Consider the following 25409-nt stretch of genomic DNA (forward strand, 5'->3'; position numbering starts at 1 on the left):
TCTTAGATGACTCCATTGGCCAAAAGGACAGCGCTCCTCTTCACAATGGAAGTAGAATGCTGTGTGGAAGGAATTCTTCCTCCAGGCCATGGAGAGGCAGAGCTGGGGACAGGGGAGGGGAGTTCAGAGAGCCATTAGCAGATAACTGACCATCTTATACTTCGCTGGAGAAGATAGGAGAATGACCAACAGCCCTATGCCCTGTGCTTGCACATTAGCTCTTAGGTGCTAGGCGTGTGTGTGTGTGTGTGTGTGTGTGTGTGTGTGTGTGTGTAGTGGGCAAGGTGGCACTCAGCAGGTTGGGTAGGGGCATTTGGAGACCTGTCCCAGTGTGGTCCAGGCCAGAGGGCCTCACCCTGTACTGGGGACAGCTTTGAAGAGAACAGGAAGAAGTACCGGCCCCAGTTCTCAGAGTACGAGAAAGGGGTGACCACAAGGACAGAGGGAGAGCAGGGGATTGGCAGCGGCTGTGGGCAGGGCCGGTCCGGACAAGGGCGGAGTCAACTTGTACACGTGAAAAACTCTGGCTGGGGCCCGGCTTTTGCCTTCCTCCTCCTCCTCTTCCCCACCTTCCTGCACCCCTCCCTTCTCCCTCCTCCCGCAGTTCAGGTGGCAGCTTCTTTGGCGGGGAGCTGCTCACCTTTCCAGAGCCGGGAAGAGCCAGGGTCCCGAGTAGGGACCCCGGCCGGGCTTGGGGCGCGGGGCAGGGCACCCAGCCTTGGCAGCGCGGCCGCGGCGGGCGGGAGCCGGCTCGCCGCGACCGGGACACGCGCGGACTGCGGGGCGGCAGGAGAGGGGCACCGCGCCGGGCAAGCTGAGCAAAGGTAAGCCGGGCGGCCCTTAAAGGGGCCGTCCGCCTTTGGCTCGGGAGCGAGAGATTCCAGCAAAATGCCCTAGCTGTTGTGGGCGATGGGCGATAGCCGGGCGCGCTTGTGTTTTGGGGGGGGTGAACGATGCCCTGGGAAAGCCACTCCCAAGTTCCAGGTGCTGAAGCAGAACGCGTGCCCCGCGGGGACTCCTGATCGGGGACTCCCTTTGGCCCTGGGCTCCGTCGGAACTCTACCAAAGCACAAGTTCCCACCCAGGCACAAGCCCGACGCTAAGTGCCTTCCTTATGGGAAGGACAAGGGTCAGGAGTCCCGGGATAACGAAGGGACCCTGGAGCGTAGGGCCTGATTGCCTCCTTGAAGGGCTTTCTGGGCTTTAGTGAACTTTCCAGCTCCACAGGCCGTGGGTGGTAGGCCAGAGCCCTGGGGAGAGCCGAGGACAGGTGAAGCCTGCAGCTAGCAGCTTGGCTGCGTGGTGAATAGGGTCTCGAGGGAACGTGTCTCTTATCTCTTGGGCAAGTCCAGAGAGGCAATGACCCTCCTACTTCATCAGCTATGGACAGCAGCTGATAGAGCGTGGAAAAGGCGGGTGGATGGCTTGGCCTGGGAGGACCTGAAGACCTGAGCTCCGAAGTCATAGCTTGACTGCTGCGTTCGGAGGACACACAGGACTCTGAAAACGGGGTGTGTCAGAGGCCCTGTACCACCCTGTTGAGGGGGGACAGGGCCCCTGGCTTCTGCAGGCCTGACGGTTGTTTTTCTGTGCCGAGGGAGGGGTCAGCACCCCTCTAGGCCCCAATGGCCTCATTTATTTCTCTCTAAGCCTTTCAGGGGAGCAGGGTTAGGTAGGATTGTGGGATAGAGGCAGTCCTCAGGACCTTCTGCGCTCTGACTGCCTCTGTCAGCTCCGCTTTCCCAGCTATCCTATCCCAGCTCAGCGCTCAACAACCTTTCCCAGCCTACCCAGCTGTGGTCTGTGGCCTGGGCCCTGTGGTTCACAAACACTACCAGCTGGCCTCCACCACATCAGATGTGAGATTCAGCGTAGACACCAAGCACACAGTGAGGTGGGGGGTGGGGGCGCTGGGGAGCCAAATCCTTGCATCCTAGAGAACTCTTGTCTTTATCATGCCTTGGGCCTGGGATATCTTCTGGGGTGTGGCCAACAAGCAGCTGTGGCTGTGAGTTTGGGCTGCATCCTGAAAGACCCAGAGAGAGGTTTATTTTGCCACAGCCAAGCTCCGGTCCCCAGTCCCTGCTGTGTGCCAAGCAAGGTATCACAATAATCTCATGCTATTTCCTGAGCGTCGTTATCACCATTTCACTAGCCAGGGAACAGACCCTGGGATGAATGCTCCCAAGGCGATGTAGAGCTGCGATCAGTGTACTTCTAGCTGACCCCAAGCCTGCTCTCAACCCCGGCTCCACCTGGGCAGGGCCTAGCCTGTGCTGGAATCCTCAGGAAGGAATGACCGGGCGAGTTCTCTAAGTAATCAGGCTTCCCAGTGCTGTGCCAGGCAGATAGAACCAGGCTTTACCAGAGGGGCAAGATCTGAGAAGCAAGTAGATTCCTAGTCTGGGGTTGTGCAGGGAGGGGATCCCTGCCCTGGGATCCAGAGGGGATGGGGCTATGTTTCTCTACAGACTAGATGTTCTCTGCTGGTTAATCCAGCCTGCTCCCAGCGCCTGGCTCGTGTCTTCTGACCCTACCTCCTTTTGCCTCTCTTCCCTTCCCTCCTCTGGCTTCTTCTTTCCTTCCCTAACTGAGTTGGGGACCTGAAGCGGGGAAGAAGGATGGCCAAACCTAAGCCATTATTGGAACCCATGTCCTGCTCCTGTTGATGCTGTGGCTCCCAGCAAACTCCTGTGTGAAGAGGGGCTTCTGATAGGGAGGGCTATTGTGTGAACTGTGTGAGATTACACATGGAAACAGAGGAGATCGTGTGTGGGGGGGGGGGGCGGTAAGGATTGGGAATCTCTCAGGGATGCCTTGGGCTGACTCTGGGGTCAAAGACCATGAAGCCACATCAAGCCAAGGCCTTAGCCAGAAGTTTTATCCCTTTTGGTTGGAGAGGAAGGTTCCCTCTGGGGGAGCTGAATGGAAACGGGCCAGCACTCTGTGCTTGGACCGGTGGGTGAGGTAGGCATGGAACTGCCAGACTGCAGCCCTCTAGCAGGGCCCTGCTCCTGGAGAGAGAGGACCCTTCGCTGGCTCTTCATTATTTGCATAACCTGAAGAGTCCCCGTGCTTTGCTGCCCACGAGGGACTGGCTGGCTGAGTTCCAGACCTCCCTGCTTAGCTCCACTCCTTTGGGAATAAGTCACGTTTCTTTCCCTGGGCTCTGTGTCCCCGGTAACCCTTTTCTCTCCTTCCCTGGACCCTTCACCTTCGCTCTCTAGACACTTGCTGCTGAGCCGGCACTTTCCCATCTCAGAGGGTAGGAACACACCAAGGTTAGCCCTGGCTCCTACAGTGGCGTGTGCTTATGGGTAATCACTCCTGCACCTGTGCGCATGTTCCCAAGGCGATGTAGAGGTGTGTGTGATCAGTCTACTTCTAGCCAACCCCAAGCCTGCTCTCAACGCGCATGCACACACATGTACACACACACACACACACACACACACACACACACACACACACACACGGAAAAAAAAAAAAATGTAGCTCTCAGGTGGCCAGAGGTCCAGGATCACTTAAGGGCTGGTGGCCAGGCCTGGCAGAACTAGCCTGCGGCACAGCAGCAGGAGAAGGGGGGAAGATGCGGGTGCATTTCTGCCTAACCTACTGCCTGCAGGAAGATCTACTCCTGATGTTCCCAAGGCCCTGTCAGCTGAGGAGATGAGGCAGTCTGAAGTTTGGCTTTGAACTGAAAAAGGGCGCAAAGCTGCCTGGACAGCCAGCAGCACCCTGATAAGTCAGGAGACTGCCATGGAAGATGTTGTCCCAAACTTTGGAAGGGACCGTGGTGATACACACCCTGGATATACTGAATCCCCCTATTGAGACAGGGTCTCTCTACATAGCCCTGGCTGTCCTCAGACTCACAATGTAGACCAGGCTGGCTTTAAACTCACAGAGATCAGCCTGCCTCTGCCCTCCCAAATGCTGGGACTAAAGGCGTGCGCCACCACACCAAGCTGACCCTTCTTCTTTAAAAAACAAAACAAAACAAAAAAACAGCGGTATGTGTGTTTAGGCCAGAGACTGCTGTCAGGTGTCTGCCCCACTTTTTTTTTTTTTTTTTTTTTAATCTTTTCATTCTTGAGACAGAGTCTCTTGCTGAGCCTGGAGTCTCAGGCTGACAGGCCAGCCACCTGTCCTTTGACTCACCTGTTTCTGCTGCCTGATACTAGGGTTATAAGCCTCATTGCTAAGTCTGGCTTCTCCATAGATGCTGGAGATTTGAACTCATGTCCTCCCTCTCCCTGCCATTAGCTGAAGTCTTCCCTGGAAGACAGCTGAAGTAGAAAGAATGGTCCAGAAGAGGCGACTGACTTGTTCATTCACTGTTTACATGTGCATGTCTTCCGCTGGCCGCTGGTGCAGGCTGAGGCTTGGTATAAAATCCACCCCTACCGCTCAATGTCTGGTTGCCTTTGGGCAAGCAGTCTGCTCCCTGCAAGCTTCAGCCCTCCTGATTTACTGTGGTTTGTGTGGTTGGGAGGATTGCAGTGACGTCATGTCTTGTGTGTACCTCACCTTCTTGCCTTACCTGATGTCATCATGGAGAGGTGATGGGGCATGGAGTTGCTGGGCCTGCACCTGAGTCTTTCCTGGTAGGGACAAAAGGCTCAGTCCCCAGAGTAGGAAGAGGAATCTCTGACAGTATTCTTCCCTCGATTTGAACACCTGCTCTGTCTTGTTATCACAGGAAATCCTGAGAGAGCTCGGGGATTTCTGCCTACACACTTTACATCACTCCCTCTTCTGACTGTGGAGTCCCCTCAGAAGCCAAACCTTCTTCCCCCTGGTGCCAGCCACCCAGAAAAGGGGATTCTTGCAGGGTGAACAGACCTAGGGGATTTAGCTACCCTTTCTATGTACTGGTGGGATGCTCTGCCTGGAAGGGGTTGTGTGGCTGGAGGGCAGGGTCCCCAGACTAGGTACAGCCAGCCACAGAGCTGATCTAACTGATCTAACTGCTGCATTTAAGCCGGGTACCACGCTCTGAGCTGATTCTCTCATAAAGCTTCATCGCCAAGCAAGGCAGACGAGAGGGCTGCTGGCTTCCTTGACAATGGTACCCAGTTGCTGTGGGGAGCAGAAAGGACATTGAAATCTATGTCACAAGCTCACTTCTGGTCTCAGCTCTGCTCTGTCACTCTGAAGAGCCTTGGACAAATAACTGTCTTGTTTGAGACATAGAAGCCTAGACCAGGGATTTCTACACCCCGTCAAGCCCCCCGTCTCATGCCGCCATCTTTTGCGGGTGAGCTGTGTTGTGAGGCCCCAGGAGGGTCTTAGCCTTGCGACCCTCCAAACTTCACAGCCCAGAAACTTCTCTCCACTGAAGTCTGGGTACCCAGTCCTTGCCGTGGCTCAGAGAGACAAGGAAACTCGAGGAGACTCACCCTCCAGTCAGGTAGGAGGAGAAAAGTATTACTAACAAGTAGATGCAGGATTCAAATGCTGCGTAGATTCTGGGTACTCAAGGGCGGGGCTGTGAGCTACGGCCCCTTTCAAATCTCGCCTGCTTTCAAACGCTATGAACTAAGAATAGTTTTGTTTTATTTATTTATCTTTTGAGTTGGAGTCTTACGTATGCCCATGCTATCCTGGAACTCACTAGCTAGCCGGGGGCAACCTGAAGTTCCAGTCCTCCTTTCTCTTGGCCTGTGTTACCATTTATAGTTTATGTAGTACTGGGATTGAACCCGGGGCCTTGTGCATGCTAGGCAAGAACTTTGCTCACTGAACTATATCTGTAGGCCTGTTTTGACTTTTCAAGACAGTGTCTTGCTATGTAGCCCTGGCTGACCTGGAACTTGCTGTGTAGACCAGGTTGGCCTTGAACTTGCGGCAATCCTGCCGCTCATTCATGAGGCATGCACTACCGCTCCAGGCCGAAGAGTGGTTTTTATATTTTTCATCTGGTTGGGAAAAACTCAAAAGAAGAGAATAATATTTTATGGCATTTAAATTGTAAAATTGAGATCTTAGTGTCTTTAAGTAAACGTTTCCTAAAACGCAAGACACTCATCCTGCACACGGTTGGCATTGCAGGGCTGCAGCAGAGAATGTAAGCCACAAGCCTGGGAATAGTGGCTGGCTGACTTTTTACAGGAAACCTTGCTGACCCTTGCTCAAAGTAATCATACTGTTCTCTTGGCCTTGCACTAAATCATTCTGGAATCTCACGCTAAAAATACTTCTTATTTACAAAGAGGTATTGCTGTTTTCTTACTAGGTAAGCGTTAAGTGTTCAGTGTGGAAATGTTACAAGATGCAGATGAGAAGTGAAAACCACCCACACACAGCTCTAGAACCCGGGTGACCGCTGATGGCATTTTGACCAATTGCCTGCTTTACGTCTGTTGCAGTGGTGTTTATATGTACATGTCGGGGTGGCGCATCTGTATCCTGACCTGCAGCTTCCCAGGTTGTACACAGCTGCCCTTTTTACTTGAAAATGGCTCCCATCCTGGACTCATGGGAGACATTCAGCCAGAGGTTCCTGGTAGACAGACAGCGGGCCCTTGCATGCTGAGGCCCAGGGCTTGGGGGTTCTGGAGCTGTGGGCCTGAGAGTCACCAGCACGGGGGTTGTGGTTTCCACCCCAGGAGAGGATGAGATCACCCAGGAAATCTATTGTAGAGGAAGAGCAAAGAGCCAAAGAGGGAACTTGAAGTATGCTGCCACTCAGGGACAGGTGAGGAAGTGAGTTCACTAGACATGGGGGGGGGGGGGAAGGGAAGAAATGGAGGAGGCCCAGGAGTTGAGGGCTTGGGAGAGGGCCTGGAGCTGACCATGTGCTTGTGAGCCCAGGAAGTGGAAGGGAGCCCTCGAGGGTCATGTGCCCTGGATGGTGAGTGATACCGACAGGGATATTTAGAGAACAGTGGAACAGCCAGGGCAACCCAGAGGCTCTCTCTATGGAGGAGCGGGAAATGGGCCCAGGTCAGGGTGGTCACCTGGGCCAGTCCCCAAGGGGAAGCTTGTGGAGTTCAAGAAGGAGGGTTGGTGTAATTACCCAAAGCCTGGGCTAGGCAGTTGAGCCTGGTGGTGTTTGTGGAAGTGACACAGTCGCTGAGAGCAACCACTCTTGATGGGGACAAGGGAGTTAGAAGAGAGGGACCCTTCCGAATGTGGGTAGGGGTTAGCCTGGGCCAGGCCGGCGGGTGGGGGGTGGAGACTAAATAGGGCTGTGCTTGAAAGAAACCAGGAAATTCCCATCTACACACACTCCCTGCTCGTGGGACAAGGAAGTCCCCCGAGACACGAGTGTTTAAAGGCCCCTGCAGTACTGTACTAAACTTGGGCACAGAGACAAAACGTGAGCTGTGATGGGCCAGCAAGGAAAATCAAAGGGGCCTGAACTTGACATCCTACATTTCTGCTGTTTGTTGTGATGGTGGTGGTGGTAGTGTCTGCAGATGTACAAGGAGGGGAAACAGATGCTCCTTTAGGATTTAAAGAAAACCCCAGATAAGGTTGCAGAATTTGGATTTGAAAAACAAAACAAAACAAAACAAAAAAAACAAAAACAAAAAACAAAAAAACCACAGATTTCGTTTTAGTTGTCTAGTAAGAATTACTCATAGTTTGAGGACGGGGTGATGTTTTGTTACATGTGTCCATCACATAGTGATCAAATCTGGGTATCATCATTACTTTGCGGTTTGAAGGCTCCCCAGCCCTTTCTAGCTAGTTCTAGTCTCCACCCTGTGCACGGCAGCAGGATTTACGTACCCTGTTCCAGCTCTGTCCCGCTGGCTCTCCCTTTTCCTACCGTCTGTCTGCCCCAGCCCCTGGTACCCATCATTCTGCTCTCCACTTCTACAGGAGCAGCTCTCTGTGTCTGTGTCTTGTCTTGTTGCCCTGAAAAGGATCATGTCCACTTGGTTCATCAAGGCATAAACAGCAAGGCTTCCTTCTTAACGGTTTCAGAGTAGTCCCGATTTTAAAATCCATGCGTGTGCCCTGGACTTTCTTGGCTGTCGTATTTCGTATGCCGCATTTCGTGGGCACTGAGAGCAATGTGTCAGAGAAGAAGAGGTTCTTCAGGCAGAGTTCCCTTCCTGTGGGTATATACCCTCCCAGCAGGATTGCCAGGTCACAGATCTGGGGAGGCGTCTGAGTGAGGACCTAATTTAAGGTGGAGGGCCAAGAGGGGCAGGAGAGAAAGAAGATGGCTCTGAGTGGGAGCAGAGGAGATGGATGGGAGATGGAGGTTGGGCCGCCCTGCCCCTGCTCCTGGCTGCGGTGTGGTCATGTGCCGACTGCTTCTCAGGGAAGTGGCACTTTAGTGGAGTTTGGAAGTGGTTTTGCCAAGGGAAAGATTGAGGAAGGCCCTGTCAGCCCAGATAGATGGTTTGTTCTGTCGAGCAGGCCCAGAGTTGACGGAGGAGAGGAGGCAGTTTGTCCTAACTCATTACCGGGAAACCCAGAACCTCCTTGAAAATTACAGGTAGACCCTAACCAAGTACCTGGCCCATCCCTCTCTCAAAAGCAAAAGCTATTAGATTCCATATGTGCAGAGGTCCCTGAGCTCTGGGAAGCCAAGAGGTACAGAGAGGGTGGATATCAGGAGGGCTGATATGGTGTCCACAAGGAGGGCTAGCTAAGAGTGAGGTTGTAGCCAGGTCTGTGCCTCGTGGAGCACCTGCCCTGTGAGCCTCTGGTATACTCTGTAAGTGACGGGAGTCTAAAAAGAGGCCCCAGAACAGCACCAGCCCATCGCACAGTTCTGGAAGCAGCCAGATGCATTTGGTTCTTTTCACTGTCCGCCCACACTGGAATGCCTCCAACTTCGACGCTGTGTGACTTCCTGTGAGACTTTCTACTGGCCAGGAAGCTGTCCCTTCTGCCCCATCTTCCCATCCCCACTGCCACAGATGCAGATGAGGAGAGCTAGGGCATAACGGGAGCCTTGAGCCCAGCCTTTGCGTGTTCACCGATGGCTCTGGGCAGATCATGATCATGGGTGGTGTGATGAGTCAGCCCCAGCCCTTGTCTATGCACGGGCAAGCAAGGGAAGTGAGCGGGTTCAGGTGTCCTGCCCGGTGTGCTAAAATGATATGGCTGGGGACCCCCAAGTCCCAGGCTGGAGGAGATGTCAGAGACATGGTGAGGAGAGGTCATACTTGGCGTGCGTCTGGAGGGTGAGTAGCTGGCTCTCCCCTGGTCCCTGGCCCACCCATCACTACAAGCCAGTTCCCTCTGAAGCCAAAGAGAGCCAAAGGAGAGAATCCAGTGTTGGGGGGCTGTGCAGCTTGTTCTAGGGAGAGAGCAGAACCAGATGTGCCCTCCTATGGCCCTACCAAAGGGAAGATAAACCTAGCCACAGGTCTCTGTCTGCCTGAAAGAGGAAGGAAGGACGCCAGTCCCTAACTACACGTGGCAGTGGGTCCCGGAGCTCCCAGTTGGCCAAGGTGCCATCTTTGTCCTTGAGGAGTCTAACGCTTGTATCTATCTAAGAAAGTAGCCGGAAGCTGCTGTGACCTGGGGGCCCAGCGGCTCCTTAGTCACTTGTTTATTCCTTCTGAGGAGCTGCTGAGTCGAGGCACCGCTGTGTGTAAGGCAATAGGGCCACTCAGTGAGTAAGGAGGGCCCTCTCCTTGTCTGGAAGGACATCAGGCCCGGTTCTGAGTACATGCAGGCCGCACAGATGACTGCAGGAGAAAGCCTCTCATTTCACCTGGAGGCAGGTGGTGTGCTTGTGTACAGCTTCCCCAGGTGGCGGCACCAAGGGGGGAAGTGAGGAAGAGCATTCCAGAAGGGTGCTGTGTGCAGAGCAGTGGGGCGTGAGTATGGCAGGAGTGGTCAACCGAATGGAACCCTCCTGGAAGGGCTAAGAGCTGACCCTCAAGAAGATAAGAGGGCTGGGTGTGGCGGTGCACATCTTTGATCTCAGTACTCTGGAGGCAGAGGCAGGAGGGTCTCTGTGAGTTCAATGCCAGCCTGGTCCACATTGTAAGCTCCAGGACTACATAGATTGACTCTGTCTCAAAAACACCACCAAAAGGAAAAAAGGAGGAGGAGGAGGAGGAAGAGGAGGAGGCAGCAAGGGATCCAGACACCAGAGTCCTGTGTGCTGGACCCTGGAGTTGGGGCTTCCTGTGAAGGCTGTGCTCACCTTGAGGGATTTTCAGTGTGTCAGGGCATCATATTGGAAGGAAGCATGCCGAGGTGGAGCATAGGTATCCATCACAGTTGGATTTGAGGCTAGGCATTACTTCTGCTTACAGGCAAGGCTACGACATGGGGTACCTTCCAGCTCACACTGTCAGGATGTGTACATGCTTTGACACAGATGGGGATCTTTGGCAAGTAGGGCTCACAGCATGTGGCTGTCACCATAGGACCTTTCAGGTCAGAATGAGACACTGTAACACATTTAACCACTGAGCTACATCTCAGCACCGAAGCCAGACAAAAGATGCTTCAGGGCCCAGAGCCCAACACTTACCCTCCTGACTTAGCTTCCTGTAGGTTTTGCCCAGCTTGGTCACAGAAGGCCTTCTCCTGCTTCCTGCATTCCAGAATCTGCAGGAATGTTCTCTGAGTTCAGTCACTGTCCACAGCATCTGTTCCTTGGCACAGTGACTGCAGGCCAGTCTGTTCTCCTCAGCTCTGACCACCCTGAAGGACCCAGGCCCACAGCCTTTCTCATCCAGCTGGGATAGGGTGTCAGTGAGGCGAGTTCTGGCTGCTGCTGTTGCCCCAGGCAGCAAGGGCAGCCAGCTTCCCTGTGCCTCATCCTCCAGCAGGGTCAGGTGGCGGGCAGAGGATGATGGGATCTGCCAGCTCCCTGAAGTACAGCTCTCCCTGAAGGTGAATGTGTTTGAGGCCCTGCTTGTGACGTCTGCAAAGCTGTTCCGCTGTTGGCCTATAGTTCTAGTTCAGTGGCTAAGTGCCTGAGATATGGACAGGTCAGGGGAAGCAGAGAATGTCAGGGCGTCCCCAGATGTTAGTCTGCCTTGGGGACTGAGGGTCAGAGACCCTCTGGGGCTTCAGAAAGTGGGCAGCCCCTAATTATATCTTTCAGCCTCTGGCTGTAGGCCCAGAGACGGACGCCAAAACAAAGCCTCACCCCCAAACGCCACACACGGAGTAGGTGTCCTCACGTGCCTGCTATCTGGTGCCAGCAAAGTCCAGGAACCACAGTGCCCTGGTGTGGGGACAAGTAGTGAGTCAGGGCCCCACTGGAGGCAGGGCACCCAGCTGTCCTGGGTTGGGGTTGACAAAACTGACCCAAAGCACATGTGTAAAGCCCGCTGGAGGCAGAGCCCTGTGGAGCAGGGCTGCTGAGGTGGGAAGCCAGAGTCAGGAAGGCCCAGGTCCTGACAAGGCTCAGTGCAGGCTGGGTAACTGCAGTCCTGTCTAGGAGGGAGGCCCCGGAGTGCCTGGAAGGTGTTCGTTAAGCGGATTCTCAGGGCTGGCCTTTGAAGTTAAGAAGAGATGCTCACCCCACCCTTGGCTCCTTCCTACTGCCCTGTGTTCTGCCAACCTCCTCATCCTCCATGTTCTCCTGGCCCGAGTCCCAAGCTCAGGACAGGGGTAGAAGGTATCTGAGATTGTCCTGGGCCGGGGGACAACAGGTTAAGTGTACCCTACATCTGGACCATGGGCCTCTACAGCTAGTCTGAGCTACTGCGTGGTGCTTGCTTCCTCCTAAGAGGGGTGTAAGACCCTGTCCCCTGCTTTGCATGGCCCTGTGTGACCTGCAGAGTGGCCTGAGGAGGGGCCCTGCCTCCTTAAACATCCACTCCTCAGGGTACCCGAACTGCTTGTCCCTAGTGCCTGTGCTCTTCCCTGATGGCGTCTGGGCCGGTGGGGAGACAGTGGGCGGGGCGTGTGGTTAGGTTGAAGCCCCACGGGGAGCCACTGTGGGGCTGATGTTACCCAAGTGATGCCCGCTCACCCAGCTCTCCACTCAGAGGTCATCTGATATCAAAAACTTACCAGCTCGATCCAACTCCTGCTCTTCCCACATAAGTTCCCAGGATTCCCACCACCCCAGGGACGGCTCCCCACTCTAACGGCTCAGCCACATGTCCTTGACTGCTTTCTTTCCCCCCCAGCCACTACTTCCCTCCTCCACTGCTGCCGGGTCAGGTCCAGGCCACTGTCTCTCACCTGGGTTTCTCCTGGAGCCGTCTGACAGGACTGCCTGCCTGCCTATGGACAGTCTATGTTATTAGCATAGCAGCCAGAGGGAGTCCATTCAGACATCAGTGGGGTCTTGCCACTCACACTGAGATTCTCAGCACAGAGGCTGCTCTGCATCCTCCACCCACTCCCTAGTACAGCTGAAAAGGCTAGCACTCAGGTCTGCCTCAGGACCTTTGCACCTGCCATTCCCCCCCCCCAACCTGCTCCCCTTACATTCTACTCTGAACTGCTTCTGCGGCTTCTAAAGAAGCCCTCCGTTTTAATAATTTATTGTTTTTATTTCCTGTGCACTGGTGTTTTGCCTGCATGTATGTCTGTGTGAGGGTGTCGGATCCCCTGGAATTGGAGTGACAGACAGTTGTGAGCTGCCATGTTGTGAGGTGCCGGGAATCAAACCTGGGACCTCAGGAAGAGCAGCCAGTGCGCTTAACCACTGAGCCATCATCTCTCCGGGCGCAGGGAGATTTTCCTCGGCTCACTTGTTGTCCTCTACAACTCCTCCCATTTTCCTGGCTGTTTATCTCTTTCCCCCATCAGAAGGCACAAGGCCAGGCTGGAGTGTGGCAAGGCTTGCCTGACTGTTGACTGAGCTGGGAAGGAACAACCTAGGTCTCAGGGAGGGGACAAGACTGGGGGGGGGGGCGCTCAGCTAGAAGGGAGGATGTGGTCACTGTCATGTGCTTGACAACCAGGAAATCGCTGCCTCCATTCGAGCAGGGCAGTCAGTCCCTTCTTGCAGTCTGGGGATGCTGACTGCAGCATCCATGGGCACCTGCCCCTTCCTTGCTGGCTCCCGGCAGGCCATGGAGTCTAGCCTTTCTAAGCCTTCCTTTCCTCCAGGCCCGGCTCCTCCTCCCTTCCCCTGTGACACCCTTGTCTCTGGCACCAACAGGAAGTGCTGGCAGCTGGTGTGTGCCTAGGCGACAGAGGCTTACCTGGGCAGGAGGTGGGAGGCAGGCTGGCCAGGGTCTGCCTACCCAGCCTACAGCTCCAGAGGGGCCTCTGTTGCGACCTCCCCCATGCCACCCTGCTGGGTGGCACCCCCTACACCACACTTCTCTTCCCCTGGCACCAGTTGCACGGGACAGACCCAGATGGCTCTTTGGCCTGGGGACAAAGGCCACACTGTGCCTGGCCCTGGGCGGGCCTAAGGCTGGGTCACACTGGGCCTTTCTGTCCCCCGTTGGGGACGAGGAGCAGACAGCACCAAGGTGACAGGCCCTTTTCCTGTCTCCCTTCCCCCTCAGCCCCCAAATATGAGGAGCTGATTCTCCCAAGGCAAGAGTGACAGAGCGTCTTATGTCTCGAATCAGGGAACAACAAACCATTCACTGCCCCGACTGCCCTGTCACACCCAAGACCCTATTGGGTTCAATGCCCTAATTGTCCCTAGCAGAGAGAAGTAGCCACTCTCTGCTGTGGTCACCATTCCTGCTGCCTGCTCCATGTCACCATCAGGAAGTCCATCCTCACGTCTGACCTCGATTCCTCATGCTGTAGTGACAGCCATTTCCTCTTGGCCTCTTCTCCAGTAGAGAGAACAGCTGGTTGCTGTTACTATGCAGTAGTCTGACACACTGCTCAGGTCAAGCCTTGAGCCTAGAGCCTCCGTTCCATTCTGCATTTCCAGCCTTTCTCCCCTGCTCTGCCCTCCACTCCGTCTAGGCCAGCTATTGGCTCTTTACTCCCCACTGAACCTAGAAAGAGCAGATGGGATCTTGACTTGATCCTTGTCTTGAAGAAATTATCTGCCCTGAACAAAAGCCAGGGTGTAAATCACAGCGGCTCCTGGGAGATCCTGAGCCAGTAACCCATCACACCATCCCATAGGGCTAGTCAGTCTTGATAGAGCTGAAATCATGAATAGCCAAGTGTATGTGTCCTCTGAATCCCTTGAGAGCCTTGGCCATGTCCCCTCAGGAACACACACACCAGTCCCCTTGGCTTGCTCCTAGAGCTTAGGAAGTCTCTATGTGTGTTCCCCAGTCACGGCAGCACCCCTGTGGGGCTCCTGAAGCTGTGTCTGTCTACCTCCTGTGTCCTCCAAGGGTTCAAGCTCCAGCTCCAAGGGTTCTTCTCCTAGCCCAGGTGGTAGATTGGAAGGGTGGGGTGACAGTCTGCCCTCACCTGAACCCCGATACTGCCAACCTTATCTTCCCATGCTGACTATTGGAGACCCTGTTTTAAATACATATCTTCTCTGCCTGTCTTGGAAAGACAGGCCTGTAATCCTAGCCCTTGAGAGACTGAAGCAAGAAGGTTGGACATCCAAAGCTAGCCAGGGCCACATCGAAATACCCATTGCCAAAGAAGAACGGGCCAGGACGATGGTTCAGTGGTTAAGAGGGCTTGCTGCTCTTCCAGAGGACCTGAGTTCAGTTCTTAGAGTGCACTTCAGGCAGATGTCTGAAATTTCAACTCCAGAGGACCCAACTCCCTCTTCTGCCCTCTTTAGGGGCACCTGCATACATGTGGTGTATACATACAACACACGCACACACACACGCACACACACACACACAATTTTTAAAAATCCTGAAGGCGTTTTCCTTGCCTACCACTTGCAAGGCCCTGGGTTCAATCCCAAGGCCTAGTTCCCAGGCCCTAGTTCCAGAAGCTGGTAGTTAGAATGCGTCTAATGTCCCTGGTCACCCTAGCATTCAGCTGGACAGCAATGGACGTGTACACAGAGTGATCGCTGCCCTCTAGTCTTGCTGGGTATGAGTTACCAGGCAGGGTGTGTGGCATGTCTGAGCCTTTTTGTCACTGGAGCCCATCTGTCCTGTCACCATCACAGAGCCTCTGTTGGGTCCTTTCAGCTGGATGCCACACACAAGGGCATGTAGCAGGGTGGCTATCCTCTGGGAGCTTTCAGAGTTCTGCAGAAGGCAGGCCTGTGACGTCATACAGGCTGAGGCCATGTGGGAATCCAGGGTGGACCCAGGTGGGCAAGGCCGTCCTGAACTGACATGGTCTACAAGCTTCTCAGCAGAGGAGGTCTCAACTGGCAGGTGCAGGCCAGAGCCTTCTGCTTGGAAAGGCACAGGCCTGGGTCAGAGAGCCTGAGGGCCCAGCTCCGTAGTGGTAGGGCCAGCCAGGAGCATGGAGTGCCAGGGAGAGGACCTTTTCCAGGCTCACAGAGGATATGATTGTTAAGCAAAGCAAACATGTTACTGACCCATAATCCTTTAAACCAGGAGGATTCAGGAGGGGCCTGGTTGCCTTGGCAACTGGGTGCTGGCCTGCCACAGGCCTGAGCATCCTCCAGAAGTGGGTTATAAGTAGGCCTAGGGAAGAGTGCAGATGCCCCCTCCCAAACTGGGTTGGTCCTCCTGATGCCTTCCTGGCCAGGGTGGGGAGCTAACGGGGTTGTGTGCCTCTGGTGCCTGCAGCCCCATTGTAGCTGAAAGCAGTGGGACCTGGTAGGATGGGAATGTGGGTGTGCATGGGTGCTTTTGAAGCCTGCGGAGGGTGGGCCTTCGGGAAAAGCATCATTTTACACGCCTTTAATCCCAGCTCTCAGGAGGCTGAGGCAGATGGATCTCTGTGAGTTTGAGGCCAGCCTGGTCTATATAACAAGCTCCATGCCAGGCAGAAATATACATTGAGACTCTGTCTCAAAATAGCAATGAAGGAGGCAGGGAGGGAGGGAGAGAGGGAAAGAGAGAACGGAGCATCTGTCTATGGGAAGCAGCAGTGACATTTGTGGTGCCATCTGGAGGTCAGAACTTAGAGGGCAGTAGAACAGGGCAGCTCCTGCTCCACTGTGTCCTCAGCCCAGGGCACCCAAGCCTGCTCAGAGGACTGAGGCAAGGGAGGGGCCAACAACTCTGGCTTCCCTTTTCCTGCGTTTCCCACGCTGCTCCTGCCTTGCATACTGAAGCTGGAGCCGAGGTTAGGCTAGGACATGCTCTCCCTTGATCTCCTTCCTGAGGATCCAGGATGAGAGAGGCGGACATTCTGGTATCCGTATCAGGTATTATGGAGTTTGAAACCTATTGACAAGTGGGCACCAACCAGTTAGGCTCTTTCAGAAAGAGCCAATGGCCTGAGGGCCATCCAGTTCTGGTGTCCTGTCTCAGCCATCTCCAGACACCCAAGCTGAAGGCTGAGTGTCTGGAGTGGCGTCTTGCAAACCTGTAGCTATGCTCATTGATGCTGTGATGCCTGGGGAGGGAATATTCATGGACAGAAGAGACACTGGAGGAAGGGACAGGGTTAGACCCTGCCATCATAGAACTCTGGTCAGGGTGACCTAAAGTGTGCCTGGCTCCCATGGGTCTCTAGAGTGGCCACATTGCCTCGTCTTCTCCTCTCTGTCCTAGGACTCACAACGGGCCCCTGCTGACCATGAACAAGATGAAGAACTTCAAGCGAAGACTTTCCCTGTCCGTGCCCCGCCCAGAGACCATTGAGGAGTCCCTGGCTGAGTTCACTGAGCAGTTCAACCAGCTCCACACCCAGAGGAAGGAGGGTGAGGGTCAGGCCACCTCGCTCTTTCCCACCCAGACTCCCAGTACATGACGGGGTGGTGGGGTGGGGTGCCCTGGGCTGTGGACAGACCGTGGAGTGGGAGGGAGGAGCCGACACCTGTCCTGCTCAGACATGCTGCTCAGTCCTGTGCGCTGAAACCAAGCATGCTCTCCCCCACAGATGGAGGGGACGAGCCTGGGCAGCTGTCCCCTGGCGTGCAGTATCAACAACGGCAGAGCCAGCGCCGCTTCTCTGTGGAGGTGAGGGTGCCCCTCAGGCTCCAAGGTCAGGCGCATCCTCAGCAGTACACATAGCAGGGCGGTTCCTGTAGAGTCCGTCCGTCACTGAGGGCCCAAATTGGAGTAGATTGTGGGGATTCTGTGAGAATATATGTCAAGTGCTAGAACATTCCTGGCTAGACATTGACTGTTCTTATGACCCAGTTACCTATGCCAAGTGTAGGAGAAATATGCTTACAGAATTACGTTGTGAGGGTGTGAGATGTATGTTCTACTGTGGCCCAGAGAGGGGAAGGAACTTCCTAAAGGTCACACAGTAATCCTTGTAGGTTCACATATGTATACCCTTCAGGGATCTGTGAGCCTGAGGCCTGCTTTACAGGGACAGGTAAAACCAGGGTGAGAGGCAAGGGTTTCCTGGGACCAACAAGGGTGTTCCCCTCCTCTCTGCCACCTCAGGACCTCAACAAGAGGCTCTCTCTGCCCATGGATATCCGCCTGCCCCAGGAATTCCTGCAGAAGCTACAGCTGGAGAACCCAGGGCTGCCCAAGCCACTCACCCGGATGTCTCGTCGTGCCTCCCTGGTGAGTCCAAGGAGGGTCAGAGTTTGCTGAGCCAGAGACACCAGTGTGGGTAGAGAGCACTACTGGCCTTGTCCATCCCAGCGGGAGCCTGGAGTGATTTCCAGAAAGTTTCCTGTGCCTTTGGCGCCACCTGCTGGCCTCTGCAGATTCCAGTAAATAGTCTCCTTGAGTCAATGACTCACCTGGGTCTGGGGAGCCAAGCAGGCCCCAGGGTCTCCCAGGTTAAGACCAATAAACCAGTGTTGGGACTCACGTCTGTATTCCCAGCATTCCTTGGGAGGCTGATGCAGAAGGAGTTAATTCAAGAATTCAAGGCCAGCCTGGGCTACATAGCTCCAAGCCAGCCACAGGTACACTGTAAAACCGTGTCTCAAAGGAACTAAAACCCGGAAGAACCAGATAGGGTTCAGGTTGTGTTTCACTGTGTAGAGACATGGTTCGAGACTCCGCCTGGCCTCACTGTTGTGGGCATGTATTTAGTCATCCCCGAAGAGCTGCTGTGTACACCCACAAGTTCACTAATGCACTAATGGGAACCAAGACTAGAGGGTTGCCACTTGCTCATCAGTGGTCTTTGATGGAAAGAGATGGGCACGTCTCTGGAGTCAGTCACCATCGTGTGTTCAGGGGCTTGGAGAACATTGATTAGGGAAGCCTTTTCCTGGCTGGTGAGAAAAACAAAAATCTCAGCCATGGTCGTCTATTCCTGCTGGAAGGCCATGCAGTCTTTATATAGCACACATATGTTATGTGATGCTTAATAGGAATAAAAGACCTTCCCAATTAAAAAAAACAAAAACAAAAAAAACAAGCAGAAAGACCAAACCATTAGATCACCCATCATCACATGCTGTCAGGTCCCAGCTTCCTGTGAGGCACTCCTAGGAGCTTCTCTGGTGAGTGGGTCTCAGAACTCTGACTTTTTAAGACACGTCCTGTCCTGAGCCAGAAGAGATGAACTGAGGAGAGACCGGGGTGAGGTCTGGGTCTGAAGTTAACTCCACATAAGGGAGAATGACAGGCCCGCCCCGGAGGAGTCAGTAACCTATTGAGCAAGAGAGCCAGGCAGGCGGTGAGGGGGACCTTGGGAAGGCGGTGCAGCGCAGTGTGTCCATGTGTGACTCCCGGAGGAAGGAGCCTTCCATTGAAGGGGTCCCTCACCTCTCATGAGGATGAAGGGGAGGAGGGATGAAGCTGTCCTCCTTGGATCCTCTCTGTACAGTGGATATATCGCTTCTCCCTCCCGAGGACGAGGAGGAAACGTGGGCTAGAAAGTTCTCCTGGGGCATTGACTCACAGTCTCCCTGTCTCTTCCCAGTCAGATATTGGCTTTGGGAAACTGGAAACATACGTGAAACTGGACAAGCTGGGGGAGGTAAGGCCGGTGTGGTTCCGTCTGGGCAGCAGGTAGGATGATTTTGACTCTCCTTTGCCCCTCATGGCTCTGGACAGAGTCACACTGTCTTGGCCAAGCAGCCTGGCCTAGCCTTCAGCAGCTGTTGGAGTGCCCCCTGATCTTGACTGAGGCCTAGAGAACAGAGGTCTGTGGACCGGACCTAGACTTCTTTTCTCTTTCAAGTAGCTATGGCCTGGATTCGAACCCCAATTCCACCATTGTCTAGCTCCATGACTGTGGCATGTCCCAGGACCTCTCTTCTTGCCTTATTCTCTGTTGAAGGATGAAAGTAATTATTTTACTGTTGGGATTGTACAGTCCCAGAGGAAGCTTGTGTACAAGTTCCTGGTGCCTGGCACACAGCAAGTGCCTTGTGGCTAAACTGCTTGTGCATCACCGTGTCAGGCTTTGGGGCCTGGAGTGGGTATAGGTTTGTGAAGAGGAAGAAGGCCCTGTCTTTCAAGAGCCATATGACCGTGACCTTCAAGAGCAAGGCCGTGCTGTAACAACAGAAGGGCAGCCAGCATGGAAACAGAGCAATGGGTGGTCCGTTCCAGCCAGGTTGTTGATAGGGAAATGTTAAGGAGAAGCAGACTTTGGAGCAAACAGATTCTGGACAGAGGGAGTAGGGCTTGAATCCTAACTCACGCAGAAATGTAAGGGGTGGAGCTGGGAAGAGAGCAGGAGCAGGCTACTCTTGGGGCTGATGAGGGGTGCTCTGTCCCAGGGTACCTATGCCACCGTCTTCAAGGGGCGCAGCAAGCTGACAGAGAATCTCGTGGCCCTGAAGGAGATCCGGCTGGAGCATGAGGAAGGGGCACCCTGTACTGCCATTCGAGAGGGTACAATGCCCGGATCTGCACCCTGGGCCTCTGGGAGGAGGGGCTCAACAACCCACACCTGGTGGGAGCCTGGGTGGGAGCCTGGGGCCATTGCTGGCCCCAGGGAGGGATAGTGGGAGGTATTGGTGGGCCTGGGGACCCAGGTGGGCCTGTCTCCCCAGTGTCTCTGCTGAAGGACCTGAAACACGCCAATATTGTGACCCTGCATGACCTCATTCACACAGATCGGTCCCTCACCCTGGTGTTTGAGTACCTGGTGAGCTGGCCTGGGGCTGGCAGCCTCTTCCCCTGTGGTGGGTGAAATGGGGTAGGGAAGAAGAGGGAGAGAGGGGCTGGGAGGGATGGGGTGAGGGAAGGACCCAAGCCTTTGTTTGCCAATTAAATTCCCATGTGGAAGTGGGTCAAGGCTTCAGAGCCTGGGCCTTGGGCCACCAGCAGGCATGGGCCCAGACTGAAGAGGGCTTCCTTTCAGCCTGGGTCCAGACCACTGGCCAGGTAGGGGGCAGGACTGACCCTGACTGTCTGTTCCAGGACAGTGACCTGAAACAGTATCTAGACCACTGTGGAAACCTCATGAACATGCACAATGTCAAGGTGAGGGCCTCTAAGGTAGGGACCTCAGCATGGCCAGCCCATGGCATCATCTGTCATCAGGCCCAGTGTGGGATGCTCCTCTTGGCACCCGCTGCTGAGGTTGCTCGGAGCCTCAAATACTGGAAGGGAGGGACAGGCCACTCGGCTCATCTAGAAGCCATCCTGAGAGTCCCAGCCAAGAACAGACTTACCCTCCACTTCTGACTAGCTACTGATACAGATCCGTCTCTTAACTCTGAGTGTCAAGCATGAGGGTGTAGGGAGGCTTCTGAGAAGCTAGGATAAATGACCAGCGCTGGTGATTAATAACCAAGCACATACATCCCCGCCTGTGGGACCCCTACTCACTGCACTTTCGTACTTCACATCTAGAGACCTCACCAGCCCCCTCACACTCCCTGCCTCCTCTGCATACCTGGCCTCTGCCTCCATATGTGATTCCCTGGTGTGTGCAGGTCCCAGGTGGCCTGCAGGGTGGGCAACAGAACCAGGGAGCCTTTCCTAGAGACTTGTGCTGATCCTCCATTCCTCTCCTGCCTGAGACAGAGGTGCAGGGTCTCCCACGTGGGACCCGATCCTGCCACACTTCTCCTTCCTCCTCTCTCTCTCCTCCAGATTTTCATGTTCCAGCTGCTCCGGGGTCTAGCCTACTGCCACCACCGTAAGATCCTGCACCGGGACCTGAAGCCCCAGAACCTGCTCATCAATGACAGGGGCGAGCTGAAGCTGGCCGACTTCGGTGAGGCTGACGCCTGGGTCAGGGGTCAGGGCTGGCAAGTGGGTCTTACCCCTGGGGTACACAGCCTCCTCAGGATGTAGGGATTCTGAGGGATGCCTGTACACCTGGTTCTTCAGGACCCTTTAGCAGAGGTTCAGTGACTTGTCTGTTCCTAGGCCTGGCCCGGGCCAAATCAGTGCCTACAAAGACGTATTCCAATGAGGTGGTAACCCTCTGGTACAGGCCCCCAGATGTGCTGCTGGGATCCACAGAGTACTCCACCCCCATTGACATGTGGTGAGTGAGCAGCAGAGGGGTGTAGACTGTCCACACCTTTAGACTCTGCCCGGGAAGACCCTGACCTTGCTCAGAGCTCCACTTCTCTCTGCTGCCCTGCTGTTAGAAAATTAAGTCTGAAATACATCAGGGTCTCTGAGCTTATAGACCCTCTAATGCTGTAGTCCTGAAATGCCTCCCCAGGAGTAAAGGTGGGAATCGCCAGAGTAGATGAGTCTTCCCCCAGAACATCTTGGAAGAGACATACTATTTTATTGTTAAAATGGACAAATGTGTGGTTTGGTGTCCAAGGAAAACCAACTCTACTTGAAAGCAGCAGAGGTTTCTGGCCGAGCCCAAGGCTCCCCGGAGTGTGAGAATATGCATCTGTCTTTCTGCCTGGCAAAATTAAAGGGACCCAGGGCTCACAGAGAGGAACCATAGTGGGAGTCTGGTTGGTCCTAGGAGCCTTTCAAGTCCCAAATGTTACCTCTCAGGCTTGTGTTAGGGTGTCATTGGATCCCTCACACAGAAGCCTTAGGAGGGGTGGTTGTGCTTCCTGGCCTCACCGTTGCCCTTGCCTCCCCAGGGGCGTGGGCTGCATTCTCTATGAGATGGCCACCGGGAAGCCCCTCTTCCCAGGCTCCACCGTCAAGGAGGAGTTACACCTCATCTTCCGTCTCCTGGGTTAGTTTCCGTCTTACCCTCCACCTGGCCACCAGGGGGCGCCAGAACTCTGTCCACCCAGGAGCACGGAGGACTGGGCAGGGTGGGGACCAGCTAGCATTGGCTACTCCTTTGGTGTCTCCTTCAATGTTGCACCCTCACCATATTGGCCTCAGCCCTCCACTCATACTTCCTACCGGTCCTATGTCTCCAGGGACTCCTACAGAAGAGACGTGGCCGGGTGTGACGTCCCTCTCCGAGTTTCGAGCCTATAACTTCCCCCGGTACCTGCCGCAGCCGCTGCTCAGCCACGCTCCCAGGTAGTCCCTTGCCAGGCCCCGGCTCCCCATTGTGATCTCCCTCCCAGAGGTTCAGGTCCCCAGCCTGCCCCTGGCTGCGCTTGTGCCAGCGCCTCCTCCTTGCAGGTTGGATACTGACGGCATCAACCTCCTGACCAGCCTCCTCCTGGTGAGTTTCCGCCCATCCTACCCAGGGACAGACAACCAAAGACAGCCAGGTTGGTAGCTCAGATACCACCTGTGACTCCAAAGTCCGACACTAGTCTCTGTGCTTGGCCCCCAAGGCCTGCTTGGGCATTTCCTGAGGATGGGAGGCTCAGTTTTCTCAACTGCATGACAGATATCAGTTCATCCTTTAGAAGATGCTGGGGATACACTGAGATTACGGGGATGGCGCAGCGCCTACCTGGGAGCAAGCCCAGGATAAAGGATAGTTGATTGGGAATAATAGCGCCGATACTCACTCAGGTGATGGTTGTCATGGCCTTCTCAAGTATGCCCATCCCAAGAAGCAGTCACTCCCTGATGAAGCACCATGTCAGGTTTTCTCTGGTGTCTGAACCCTGGTATCCTAACTGAGGCTGCCTGGTTTGGGTCAGATGGGAGCTTCTCTAACTTAGCATGGGAGTCCCATTTTCTAGAAGGTTCTCCTGCAGGACCCAAGAGCCTACCCTGTGCCTTTCAGTACGAATCCAAGAGTCGCATGTCAGCAGAGGCGGCCCTGAATCATCCCTATTTCTTGTCTCTGGGAGAACGTGTACACCAGCTTGATGACAGTGAGTGTCCGAGGGCTCAGGGCCAGCCAGGACAAGGGCAGGGGGCAGTGGACACGGGTGGGGCTATAGCAGAGGCTGGATCCTTGGGTCCAGGTGAGTGGTGTTGGACACATGGCTTCCCCTTCGCAGTTCTCATTTGGAGAACTGAGTCTGGACTAGAGGATGCCTCGGCTCTGTGGATTTAGTGGAAGTGGGGTACAGGAGCAAGCAGAGTGGCTCCACCCAGCCCTTCCCCACCCTCTTCTCTTGTCCAGCCGCCTCCATCTTCTCCCTGAAAGAGATCCAGCTCCAAAAGGACCCAGGCTATCGTGGCCTGGCCTTCCAGCACCCAGGTAGGGTCACATGCTCTCCCTATCCCTTTGTTAGAAGTAGCCAAGTAGGCCACCTTTTCCCAGAGGGTGGGATGCTCCTTTAAGAAAGAGATGGGCTCAGCAGTCTACCCTTGGGATGGGGAGTCAACACCCTCATACACATACCTTATGGGAGGTTCCTCCCTCACCCACCCCCACCCAGATGGAATCCTGCCTTTTACAGTAGCCCTGGCAAGGGTGCGCCCTGTGCCTGGTGTGTTCTCTGTGAAGACCCTGAGCTCCTGGCCAGTCTGAACTTTGTCCTTAGCGCAGCCCATGGCTTTGGACTGACAGTGGTTCCCATGCATTGTCTCATACAATCTTTAAAACACCCTGTGGGGCTGGCACTCCAAATGTTCTCCACGGCAGTAAACCGAGGCCCCTGGAAGTTAAGGCACAGTTCCACACAGCTCACGAGCAACAGAGACGAGACCTGAATCCCAGGGCCTGCCCTTGCTCACTGGATCGGAGCTTGTGAAGGGCAAGTACCCCTTTGATCCCCATCCTCTTCCCCTCTTCCTTCGTTCTCCAGGGCGAGGGAAGAGCCGGCGGCAGAGCATCTTCTGAGCTACGTCCACCCTGCTGCAACTCAAGGGGCGAGAGGCCACACGGAACATGGATTCAGGAAGTATGGGGCCTGTGTGGCCATCGAGGGCTGAGCAATGAACGCCTGTGGCCAGTCTGGAGGACCATTTGGCAGCCCTGGTGATAGCAGTCGCTTCCTTTCCTTGCTTGCCACACACCTCTGGGATGGCCTCTACCTGGACACCAACCCCTTTGTCGTCCACTCTGGGATGGGGCATGAGCTACTTCCCTGAGAGGAAGGGAGGAGTGAGGAGGGACCTGGGACCCCTTCCCGGCGGAGGTGCAGGGGGAATCTGGGGACCCTGGGCTTGCCTGGCTCATCGGCTCCACAGACCCCTTTCTGATCCTCTGGACACTCGCTTTACCTTCTTCTCCTCTGAGAACAAGGAATAGTCCAGGAACGAGGCACTGGGACCCTGGAATTGTGCCAATGTGAGTGCAAACCCCACCCAAAGGCGGACCTCCCTGGAGCATCAAAAACAAACCAGTATCCCCTCTTGTCACCATCCCCAACATGCTATGGCCCCCTCCTTGCCAGAAGCCCTTGTACCCTCTGGCTTGAACCAAGGCTAAAAAGCCCCAGCATGCTGCCCACGTCCAGCTGCATCTGGGGGGGATCTGGGACTGACTCCTGGCTGTACTCCTGCCACCTCAGCCATTCCCCTGCCCATCCCTCAGTCTGGAAAGGGTTGCCTTAAGCAGGCAGGTGGTAGCGTGTACACAGTTCTTGGAGCCCTGACGTAGCACCTCTGTCCTTTCCTTCCTAAGCCACTCCCCCACACGGGTGTTATCAGCCCTGAGGGATGATAAGTCGACCCCGTCTCAGGGTCCTTAGGCTGGCACCCAGATACGAAGGGTTACCCTGACACTGGTACCAAGGTGGCCTTGGCTCTTTGAGGCTGGTGCCGCCTCTCCCCCACCCCCCACCTCCTTCTTAGCGCTGTCTGCCTGACCCTGGCACCAGCCTCCAGAGAGGAAGGGGTGCTGCTGGCATTACAGCCTAACCTGGAGAAGGCACCCTTCCTCAGCACCCATCTCACGTTCCAGGGTCTCCCCAACACTTGGCTGAACTTGAAGGGCCAAGGCCAAGGGGAGGTCGAGCCCGTGTTTTCTCCACAGGCCCCACACCCATCCCAGCCCCTTGGAGCCTGGGTTCCCCCCAAACCCCCTTCCCCACTGACTGTGAATGTCCTGTGACACAGAGCAAAGACAGAGAATATATTTAATTCATGTTGTACAGAAAGCAGTGAGCAGTCTCGTTCAGAAAAGGCAAATAATAGAACCATACCAAAGATAGAGGAGCTAAAGACTCAAGTGTCTGGGCTTGCCTGTACATACATACAAACCAGTGAAGAGAGTCTGGTCTGTGTACATCTCTGAACCTGCCCTGGGCTGGGGGGAAGGAGGATTTTGTAGCAGGATTACCTTCCCTGCTACATTTGAGG

At 54.9% G+C, this 25409-nt stretch overlaps 1 protein-coding gene across 2 annotated transcripts; it reads left to right on the forward strand.

Moving 5' to 3' along the window:
* The first annotated feature begins 510 nt into the window (after positions 1-510).
* Cdk18 (cyclin dependent kinase 18) lies at positions 511-25207 on the forward strand. Of its 2 annotated transcripts, none has more exons than XM_036202549.1 (16): positions 511-824; positions 16491-16639; positions 16819-16898; positions 17337-17462; positions 18781-18837; positions 19586-19700; positions 19862-19956; positions 20232-20294; positions 20910-21033; positions 21189-21309; positions 21878-21975; positions 22169-22274; positions 22380-22422; positions 22939-23029; positions 23284-23361; positions 23912-25207. In XM_036202549.1, exons 2-16 carry the CDS (start codon positions 16516-16518, stop codon positions 23944-23946), a joined length of 1356 nt encoding a protein of 451 aa, XP_036058442.1. In that variant the 5' UTR covers positions 511-824; positions 16491-16515; the 3' UTR covers positions 23947-25207. The 2 variants fall into 2 exon arrangements, with proteins under 2 accessions (XP_036058442.1, XP_036058441.1); XM_036202548.1 differs by lacking the exon at positions 511-824 and adding an exon at positions 8876-9152.
* The last annotated feature ends 202 nt before the right edge of the window (positions 25208-25409 follow it).

This window comes from Onychomys torridus, chromosome 11, assembly GCF_903995425.1.
Source record: "Onychomys torridus chromosome 11, mOncTor1.1, whole genome shotgun sequence".
In the NCBI taxonomy this organism is placed as follows: Eukaryota; Metazoa; Chordata; class Mammalia; order Rodentia; family Cricetidae; genus Onychomys; species Onychomys torridus.